This window comes from Camellia sinensis, chromosome 6, assembly GCF_055761805.1.
Source record: "Camellia sinensis isolate YWXY chromosome 6, ASM5576180v1, whole genome shotgun sequence".
In the NCBI taxonomy this organism is placed as follows: Eukaryota; Viridiplantae; Streptophyta; class Magnoliopsida; order Ericales; family Theaceae; genus Camellia; species Camellia sinensis.
Genome location: NC_138966.1, coordinates 156,828,355 through 156,839,790, shown reverse-complemented (window position 1 = coordinate 156,839,790; position 11,436 = coordinate 156,828,355). Strand labels below are relative to the sequence as shown.

At 35.0% G+C, this 11,436-nt stretch overlaps 1 protein-coding gene across 1 annotated transcript; it reads right to left on the bottom strand.

Annotated features, from left to right (window-relative positions):
• Nucleotides 1-636: 636 nt before the first annotated feature.
• Nucleotides 637-10,471, bottom strand: LOC114288701 (uncharacterized). The gene is made up of 4 exons (XM_028232265.2): nucleotides 10,132-10,471; nucleotides 8,845-9,813; nucleotides 2,194-3,205; nucleotides 637-1,888 (listed from the first exon to the last, which is right to left on the bottom strand). Exons 2-4 carry the CDS (start codon nucleotides 8,920-8,922, stop codon nucleotides 1,410-1,412), a joined length of 1,569 nt encoding a protein of 522 aa, XP_028088066.2. The 5' UTR covers nucleotides 8,923-9,813; nucleotides 10,132-10,471; the 3' UTR covers nucleotides 637-1,409.
• Nucleotides 10,472-11,436: the final 965 nt, after the last annotated feature.

Genomic DNA, 11,436 nt, shown 5'->3' with positions numbered 1-11,436 from the left:
CACAAGTTGAATTATATTGAAAATTTATAAAATCTTAAACTGCCAAACTGATTCGCATCCATCCGCCAAACCGCCAATCTGCTCAATCCACATCCGACGGATTAGCGGACGGATGCGGATTGATTTTCTCTAATCTACCAATCTGACAGACAGATGGCAGATTGAAAATTCTATGACCGAAACCGCCCCGCGCCCACCCTACCCCTAATATTCACGACAAAGAATACCCAACAGGCATTTCATGTGTCAAACCCGCCACCACTTCCAAAAAGACTAGTCTAACCTGGAAGACTTTGTCTAAATAACAAATAGCTCAAACACGGGAAATAAAGGCTTCAAAATATAGGGGACAAATGAAGAACTAAAATGCAAAAACTAAATCATAATAAAACAAAACAAATCAACCTCTCCACCATCCCTGTGGCAGAGAGGGAAAAAGGAGAAGGAAGGAAAAAAACATTTAAGCCATCAAAGGAATACAAGAAGAAACCAGTAATATCACGAAAATGGAAATAGTATACCAAATCTGGAAGTCGGTTAACACTGTTGCCAAACACAGAAAACAAAGGGCCAAGAATCCACTGAGAAGAAACTACAGACTATACAGCAGCTATCAGAAAACTTTAGAAGTAAATGTGATTATAAATGACTAAATATGACATTAATCAAATGAATGAGGCTACCTCTTTTGTTTCCCTCTATCTTACATTTCTTGTAAATAAGAGTTCTATGTTACAAATCAAAATTGTGGAGTTGCAAAGACCACACCTGGTTTCTTCTACACTCGATTAGAAAGAGCAGCTCAGCTTTAAGGAAATAAAAAAATAACATAGCACAAGCTTATACCACCTCATATTTTAAACAACTCTCTCCTTTGTTGCCTCTGGGAACTCATGGCATCTTTCCAATTTCAATGAATTAGTTGTTTAAGTCAAGAAGGCAAAAAAATCACCCTCTATCCTAGCCCCTGCAAATACACACCAACCTACTGCAGAGCAAGCAACGTGTGTAACAGATTTCATTTCACTTGAAATAATTTCAGACAAGGTAATCAGTCACACAATACTTACCGCAACAGAGGAGTGCATAATGAAAGAATGCAGCAATAACAAAACCAGAAATTCATCTCTCAAGTGCTTGTATGCTGCCTATATTCACCTAGTTTGCTTGTCTGAAGAGCTCTCACCTCAGCCAATCATGCCCAACCAATCATTGTGGGCTTCTCTGGTCCTCGGGCAAAAAAGCCACCCTTGTCATCAAAATTAGACCATTAAAGTACCTAAGCCAAATACTTGGAATCAAGATGGGGTGGCATCATTGAATGTCGAGCAATTTGATCAGCTTGTGTAATCACCGATGGTAACTTTTTGAGATGGACAATGATTGAGCTTCTATCACATCAATACCCATCAGTAAGGAATGACATAAGGCAGAGCAAGAATATCAGCGGATTCTATCTGCAGAGCTTCAGCCCATACACTTGGCATCTCAGTGACCCCACCAGATCCCACGTCAGGCTTCTCTGATGAACAACCTTTGCTGCTAAACAACCACTCCTGGTTATCAAAATCGGACCATTCCTCCATTTTAGGAACTGAGAGTACCTGGCTCAAGTATTTGCAATCAGGATGGGGTGGCTTCGTTGAAGCTTGAGCAATATGATCAGCTTGTGTAGTTGCAGATGATGACTTTTTTGAGAGAGACAATGACTGAGCTTCTATCACACCATTAACTTTGTGCTCCTTGTTATCGACCCTGAGACTATTTTGTGGCCCCTGCCTTTCAGAAGTAAATGGGATGGGAGTTTGGCAAGGTTCCAATTTCCTTCCATTCTCTGTTGATGGAAGAGGACTGGGTCTTGGTATTTTATTAGGCCTAACATCAGTTTCTGCAAGGCAATTCAACAAGGAAGCAAAATTAGTAAGCTAAGAAGAAGGGTCATAAGAATTGAACAAGCTTCGAAAATTTCATTAAATGTCATGAAATAAACGCAGCCAGTTAGTTGCTACCAAGTTATATAAAAGTTTTCTTTGATCAGAACAAACATGACAAATATCTTATAAGAACGGTCAGGTCTGGCACTAGGCCAAGAAACTTGTCTCACTACCTCCACTGGTTCAGAACAAAGTGCGTAAGTTGTTTCAAACACACATAAGAACAGTTATTATCATGGTTAATTGTGCTAAAACTCACCATGTAAAAATCCATTCGCCTCAAATTCTTTTCTTTTCTTGAGATTTCCCGTGGTACCAGTGTTCTTATCACTATCCTTGGCAACATGTGAAGCTTTAATACTCTGAGTGCCCAGAAGGTCATTCTGTTTCCTCTCTTTGGATTTATCCTGATCCTTATTCTTATGTTCACTTTTCTCCTTCACTTTCTCCTCTTTTTTCTTTTCGTTTTCCATGTCTTTATCTTTCCCATGCCTTTTCTTCTCCCTGTCCTTATCCTTCCGCTTGTCCCCTCGTTTCTCACCGCCCTCCCTCTCTTTGGATTTCTCTTTCTCTTCCATTCTTCTCTCAACATTTTTCTCCAATGGTCTTGGCATTCCTTCAACTCTATTTTGGACCATTCCAGCAAGGTTCTGGACCACTGTACTGCCACTAGATCTTGCTTCACCTCCGATTCCTTGCCCATCAATCTTCCTATTATCAATTCTTTTCTCCTTTTTCTTTTCCTTCCCTTCAACAGGAATTCCAGTATCCCTGACCGCCACTCTATCCGTCCATTCATCATTTTTCTGTTCTGTGCCTGGAAGTCTCTGAACCAACTGGCTCCCAGTTCCTTTTTCTTCATCTCTAATCCTCCTGCCGAATTCCTGCACAAATTTAAAATCCCCAGCCTCCGCAGACAAAAAGTTGTTTCGAATAGGCTTCTCTCCACTTTGACCATGTTTCTTTTCATTTGAAATACTGCTTTTGCTTTTATCCCACTCTCTCTCTTTGTGAACGGTCTTTTCTCCATTGGAACTCTCATATTGACCAGCAATTCTCTTATCCTCTGTCGTGCTGCTTTTATCTTTTTCTTTGTCTTTGTCTTTGTCTTTGTCTTTGTCCTTATCCTTCCTTTTGTCCCTGTGTTTTTCCTTCCTGTCTTTCTTTTCTCTATTTTTTCCATCACTTCTATCTTTCTCCCTTTTCTCTTTGCCTTCACTCCTCTCCTTGTCCTTCTTTTCCTTCTTATGCTTTTTTTCTCTGTGCTTCTCCTGAAAAACATAGAAAGGGTGCATTCAATTCAAAAAAATGTCAATGCTAAGAATCAAATTAAGGTCGACATAACAGACTTCAAATAAATTGTTCATGCAACCAACAACCAAAACCTCACATGAATTACAAAATGACTTACTTTAGAAGAAAATTTGGTAAAGGGGAATAAATCTGGACTGAGCTTTGTGAAAAAATGGATGTTAGATATAAGAAGGATATCTCCCCAATTATCCTACTTATCACAATAATAATAATAATAATAATAATAATAATAATAATAAACTCCTCAAAAGTCTTCAAATGATTCTAACTAGCATGAAAAATAACAAGTGAAATAAAAAAACATGAAAGCTGAATTTAGGAGAATTGGAACAGCTACATTATGACATCAAAACTGATTTACAACTTTTTGAAAACAAACCAAGGTGATATGGTAGCAACAGAATTAATTCATCACAATTGATTGCACCAACATAAATTTACTTCACAAACTGAAAGGAAACACCACCAGTAAATCTACTACAAAAACCACCACTGCTATGGATTCAGAAATGATCTGACCATAAAAACGTAAGCTAACTCAGCTGGTAGGGCATGTTGCTGGTGGTAATGCTCAGTTCAAGTCTCCTCAGGTAAACAGTAACACTAATATTTCTTCTCCAATCAAATCCAAAAACCCAAAATCCATAATTTGTACTTGTATCCAAAGAAGATGAAGAACAAGAGGAAGAGAAGGTACCAACTCTGCTAACTACAAAAACAGGTGCAAAACTCACCTGTGAGTTACTTCACCACAATAGGACAAGTAATTATCAAACAAATTGAAGAAATGAAGTGACATCACAAGCACAGCTTCATATGACCATCCACCATTTCATGGTATCTAAATTTTGGGTTAGAATTTAAATTGAGCAGAACCCAATTAGGATCCCAACAAGATTATCTGGTTACGATTTGTAAGAACATAGGTTCTGTTTAAAACAAACTGGACATCTACATATCAAAAAAAAGTAAAACAAACTGGACCTCTAACTGCACAAAGGTAAAAGTGCACATTTCCATTCATCCTATAAACAATAGATTGACAGTATCACTTGGTTCAAATTAAAGCATTCAGGTGCGACAACAACCTATTGAACTCATTAGCAGTATGATCAAACAAAAAATATTGTAGAGAACATCCAATCCCCTAACGCTGTGTTTAGTTGGGAAGGGATTTGGAAAGAGAAAGAAAAAATGTGTGTGAAACTATGTGAAATGTAGATATATTTTATTCACATTTCACCTACCTTTTCCCCTTCCCTTTCCCTTTCCAAATCTCTTCCCAAATCCTCCAACCCAACACAGCGTAAAGGAAACAGTTATTTCCAAAAATCATAAACAGATAAAGAGAATTCAAGGACAATAATTACGACTGAAAATTAATTGAAGATCAACAGAATCATGTTCCTTGAGAACAATTGGAAACTTTTAAAACTTGACTTTAAGTTGGCAGCTCTAAATTGTCCAATGAAGAAAAAGGGTCTATTTTGTTGGTCAAAATAATACGAAACCTAAAAGTTCTATCCATGCAGTATAAAGAAAATTCAAAGGTTTGAATTCAAGAAAAAATAGAATTTCATAATTACTGTTGAACACAGCCTCCAGATAAAGCATAATTATTTAACTGCTAAGGAGAACTCCTAATTTCAATCTTAAAAGCTCCTATGAGTTCAAAAGCATCACAACTAAGCATGATCTTTCACACAACTAAGCATTCAAAAATATTTGACCATGTGATTGAAACGGATGGGGACAAACAGTGCTTCAAAGCATAATCATAAGGAGCGTTAAAGTGGCTTCATTTCAAATAATTCACTTTTTCAGTCACTCTGAAAGATCTTGATGAATATTTGAGGCCTCAAGAATGTCAAGAATAGATTGTCAGTGAAAAAATAAAGAACAGAGTAGCCATTTGGTTAGGCAATGTTTCAGTGCAAGGTCAAAGAGATGGCAATAAGATGAGTACACAACTTGTATGGTGCCATCAAAACCAGTTGTGTATTATAGGTGGTCTTTTTGACAACTAGTGTGGGCAGGAAACATTTAAATATGAAGTACGGACCGTACAAGCAGCAGAAAACATGATGCTCACCTGCTCACATGCTCTGAAAAGTAGTATAGTATAAGCTAAAATTCAAAATAAAATAATAATAGATGTGGCTGAAGGGTAAATAAATAACTAAATTAAGAATCTCTATAATAATAGCTTCCTTTACGCATATTCCTCACACGCACTATTGGTTTCCCACATAATTCAATCAGTTTCCTTTTTTGGCATCCCTATCAATTTCCAAATCATTCACCTTGTCACATTTCCCATAATTTGACTACAAATCCAATTTCACAAATTACTCCGTGCTTTCACCAACCAATTAATGACTACAAATCCTTCCATCTAAAATCCCATGATCTAAAATTTCAAAACCTTCTATACAACACCAAGTAAGGCAATTCCAAAAAATAAAAATGAAATACTTCAGGAAATTAACAATCCTCATATTCTGAATCATTAATTAAAGTAAACGAAGAATGTCAGCTAAACAGGGAAAAAACTTATAATCAGTATTCTACCGATTTCTACAGTACTTATTTACAATCTCCTTGACATATAAATAGAAGCCAACATTCCCATATTAAAAAAATAGGAGCCAACATTGTCATGCACAAAAATCAGAAGGAAGGTGCACATGAGAAAAGGAAGCCCCCATCTGGAACTAAGCCCTAGTAAATTGGCCCTTGCAGACCTCAAATGCAAGTTATAGGCTATTCAAAATCAAATAACATAGACGAACAAAGTCATATAGATTCTCAAAACCAATTATATGTGTCGGATTCCGTTTCAAATTTCACATTAAATATGAAGTATATCTTTAACTCTCATTTTTTGTTTTTATGAGTATCTTCGACTCATGTTTTGCATATTCGATTGTTATTTCTCATGTTCTTCTGTGCTACCCAACAGGTAACTTCAGTTTTCATTATGGACGAAAGAAAATTACAAAGTCAGTACTTGGCTTCCTTGGATACATAAAAATAAAGCAAAAGTTTTTTCTCTCGTGAAAAGTGGAAATTATTTCAAAAAAATTCAAACTTATTATGGCATGATGGAAAGTGTTATCCGTTCCAGCCTTGCGGCGTAGGTTTAAGTTATGAAAATCAGCCTCCACAAAAAAAGTAGGAAAAAGGCTGTCTACCTACTACCTCTACCTCTCCCAAGCCTTGTTGTAAGCAACCGCCTTGTGCACTTAGAACCATTTGGTCAATCTCAAGCCCAAATACATAAAGATTTCTATTGTTTTCCCAAATTTGTTAACCTCCCTCATAAATTTAGTTTCATACTATGAAGCACCGATACTTTAAAATGGGTATCGCGTCTGTGTCGAATACATATAGGACACCAACATGCCGGGGACACATGTGTCCACGTGTGGGACACACCACATGGTGTGTCAATTTTAAATTATTATTTTTGCAAGACACTTCACGGACACATGTGACGTGTCCTTTGTTTGGACATGGCTCTAGACACCTTTGTTTCTTTTCTTATAATTTTAGAAAGCTGATTTCAGAAAGTGAAGTATATGAAAACTAAGAGGTAGGAAAGCGAAAATGAAAATAAAAATAAAAATACATCCTTAATGCCTTTTATATCTCTATGCCATAAATTTAAATTCATATGCATATCAAATATACGTATCAAACAAAATATATATATAAATATTTATCATATCCCCACCATGTCCATATCCTAATTTTTTCAATTTTGTGTCCCGTGTTTGTGCAGGTGTACGTGCTTCTTAGGTCTCATTCAAATGATCCTCAATTGTTACATTAATTTTCCTTATATTCAAATTAATTTTCCTTTTACGTTTTAAATTACATTCCAAATTCTTTCAATATTATTTTTGAATAGGAAAAAAAATTACTTGCTCGATAATGTCTATAAAATGTAGTCTGGTTTTACCATGTCCTATATGTATTATATTAAAATTTTCCTCACACAATTAATATAGAAAAATCCTTCCACTTTTAAGTAATAGCAGCCCCCAAAATTTTCATCATTACAAGAAGCGCATTCTAAGAACGAGAAGGAATGGCTCATAGAATGCATAACTCTTTAGCAGTCTTTTCAAATTTGGGTTTTTCTTGTACATATTAATATTTCTCTATTCATTAGTTAAACACACACACCTTCAGCAAATCTCCATTGTTTTCTGGCTTAGACTCTTTAAAAGCCTATAGGAGCAGAATTACCTCTTGCTTTTATTCCAAAATTCCAAGCTATTTGATAAATAAAAATATCATCTTAGTGAGAACTTTGTATCAATCTAACCAAGGTTTTATGACAACAGAGTCATGATTAATAACATTTCCATTGCCACAATGTCAGTTCAAGAACAGAAAAAAAACAACTAAGTTTGCCCAGAAATATTAACTAAAAAGTTTCTTTTTTTTCCATTACTCAGCCTAATGCCAATACAAAGCACAAACTAGAAAGGCTTTTTTTCTTTTTTCTTTTTTCTTTTTCTCTTTTTTTTGATAAGTACAAAAAAGTCACCTCTTTTTTCTTTTCAAAATTCTCGAGCACTATTAACAAAGATATTGGCTACCTCTACTAAATCACTCACAAGTTCACCAGCTATGTAGAACTCTCATTCACTAACTCAAATATGAATATATTTCGTACAAATCATAAAGACAGGACTTTGATGCTTAAGCTAAAAACAACTTCATGGTGCAAATAGTGTAGATTGAAAGGAATGCTCAATATCCCTATATCAAATTTCTTTATTGTTATGTATGAATAGCACCAAAATCATCCAATCATGGTGCTAGAAAGTCCTGCAATTAACATAATGATGCACTTCTTACAAGATTGGTTAACTTCTCAAGATTAAAAATCACAATCACGACAACACCCATATATCTTCACCATCTGGAGATTTTGTGAGAGTGAAAATGCAGGAGAGCAACCACTAAAGATGTGTAAATTAGTCATTATCTTTTGCACTGAATGATATTTAATGATCGAAAACCAGCAAAAATCTAAGGAGGACAAAATGTGTTAAAGGCAGTAAAGGAAGCAATCACGGATCAATTCATCTAGAGGTAGCTGAAAAGGGCAACTTTCTTAGTTTGTAATGTAAATCTCTGCATATGCAAACACTTTCTATTTTAAAGTTCCTTGAATGTCTTTGTCCCATGTGATATATCAGATTATAACAGCCCTGCAGGTGCAATGAGATAACTAATAAACAAAAACAATGAATATATATGGCCAATAAACCAAAAGTTCCCTCCCCCCAACAAAAAAAGTGAAAACCCAGCACTTCAGCTAGCACATTCGATCTTCGCTTAGGCACATGCAGGAGTTATATGATAAGGCGCTAAACTAAAGTTCAACATGAAAGCAAAAGAATAAAGATAAATTCCAATGTCCCATGGAATGAAGATCAAAATAGACCTCAAATGCTCTGTGCAACACAAGTTCTTTGTATGGGACAGGCATATGATTAACCTTTTTTATGGAAATCACATAAGAATAATGGAAAGTAGGCAAATGAAAAAAGTAGCAAGAACAATAAATACTATTAACCTTTTTTAGCAAGTCGGTGTCATCAGTTCTTGCCTTCTTTTCATATCCAGGCGGCGGAAATGAAAAGCAGCGAGACATTGCACACAATGTTGAAATAAGCAAAAGAGCAAAAGTCCAGCAACACAAAAGCTTCAGTTACTTTCCAGCAGCACTGTTCCGATGATTGAAGGAACCAGCAACTATGCACCTGTCCATGCACCATATCCCCACATTCATTTCCAGCTTCAATAACACTCCATGACTTCCCGGAACTACACCACTCAGAAAGTTCAGAACTCACCAAATTCAAGTTACTTTTTTAGCTCCAAATGTACACAGGATTGTACAGATTAGCTCAGATTTCACTTCAAAGTTAAAAGCCTACTAAAGCACCTAATTGATCCAAAATACTGTATAATATTAATAATAACACTCTGTATGCAAACTCCAGATGGAAAATCGCCCAAATAAATGCAACTCTTTGGGTACAGATTCCGCTGAAACTAGGTTAATCCAAATGGTTTTCTGAGGAAAGAAGAATGTCCACTACGATCTGATCTTCTGGTTTGCCTGATTAGCCAACACAGAACCATCACCTCCACTCTATAACCAAAACCCAATTCCAAAAGCATTCCCCAATGAAGATCAAACACTCAAAAATGGCAAAAACCCAGAACGGTTTCACCTACAAAGAAGAATTTTATACAAGTGATTCTCTTTAATGCCCAAAACAACCTCTCATGCAATTTCAATGCCCGACGGCGCAACACCACATCTACTCAATCCAAGTCTGAGTCGATTCTATAAAAGATCGAAGCTTGCGCCCATTACACACTCGCATCACAATTACAGAGTCACTCCAACAAAACCCTAAAATAAACTAAACTTCACCTCCTCAATACACAATCAGTGCCCTGATCGGAACCCCAATTTGTCCGAAATTGCGAAATTTGAGACCTTCCCAGTGATCGTTGATCCGACGAACAAACCCTAGAAAATCCAACAACAGAAACATGCTAAGCACATCTCTTCAGTAACCAAAAAAAAAAAACCCTAACTGCGAACTTTAAATTTCAAAAAAATATATCAAAAAAGAAGTGTTTTTATTTTTTTTTCTAAATTAAAGCGAAAATCGAATACTTTTTTCACCAAACTGTCGCTTTTATCAAAAGCGAAAACAAAATCCAGTGAAGCTCGATTACAAGACGTTAATGGCGAAAAAAAGTGTGAATTGATAGAGATATAGATATGTATATATATAGATCGAAAGAGAGAAGTGATAAATTTATTGAACAGAGGTTAATTTACCTTGTCCACTACAAGGTGGCCATTGTAGGAGGGACAAGATCTCAATAATCAATTCCCACCAGAACCCAGTTTCTCTCTTCCCTCTCTCTCTCTCTCGTTATCTAGCTTCTCTCCCCACTTTCCATTCTCTTGATTCTCTCTCTCTCTCTCTTTCTCTCTCTCTCTCTCTCTCTAGAGTTCTACGAAGTTGTCTCTCTCTCTCTGGGGTTGGGTTGGGGTGTGTGTTTGTGTGTTCTGCAAATGATTTTTTCCAGACCTTCCTTCCCAGTAGGTTTTGTTCGGAAGTTACACGCGAATGAAATAAATGGGGCAAACTAATGAGGACCCAAAAGCCCATAATAGTGCTTCAGATATAAGAATAAATAAATAAAAATAATATTGATAGGGGACTGTACAACCATGTGATGCAAAATGTCCCACTCTATAGCCATTGAAAACCTGTTTTTTTTTTGTTCACTTTGGTTAAAATAAAAATATATATATTTATCACTGTACCCAAATGTAATAAATTTAACATTAATAAATATACTTATTTGAGAATCATGTCTTCATGTCTATTTATTAAGAAATTATGAAAAATCTATTTTACGTATAATATTTTCTAAAATAATAGGATGGATTTTTATTTGGCATCAACTGGATAAGTGTATTTAGATAAGTATACTTATTTGGATTATATCACTTCTCTATTTTTTACACAATTTTTTGTAAAAAATTAAAAAATACACTTATTTAGATTATTCTAAATAATTTCTTAGATTTATTGAAAATATTATACTCGAAATCAATTGATATTGGGTGAAAAAGCGTCTGGTATATATCAATTAATTTTCACTTAAATAACGATAACTTTCGAAATATATTAACTAAGTTTGAATAATATAATGAGATACTGTATAAACTCGTCACATAAATGCATTCTATGTAAAGGTGACAAAGATGAGATATAGAGACAATAAATTATCCTAATATAATATCAGAATTATGTCTTTAATAGTCTATGATAAGTCAAGTTTTTCTTCCATATCCATTTCTCTCGTCTGTTTTTCACTCCTCCTCCATTTATGGATCGAGTCGCATATGTATGCATAAGTTTATCTTTCATTATCTATTTAAATCACTTAAAATTTAGTTAAAATAATTTGGAGGCATCTTCACTTAATATTAATTAATTTTGAGTTGAATATTTCTAATAATTCTAACCTAAAATATAATCATATATATTTAGAATAATATTTTTATTATTTTAATTAATTATAAAAAAAATTGTATTCATTTTTTTGTTATATGTGTTAGCCAAATTGA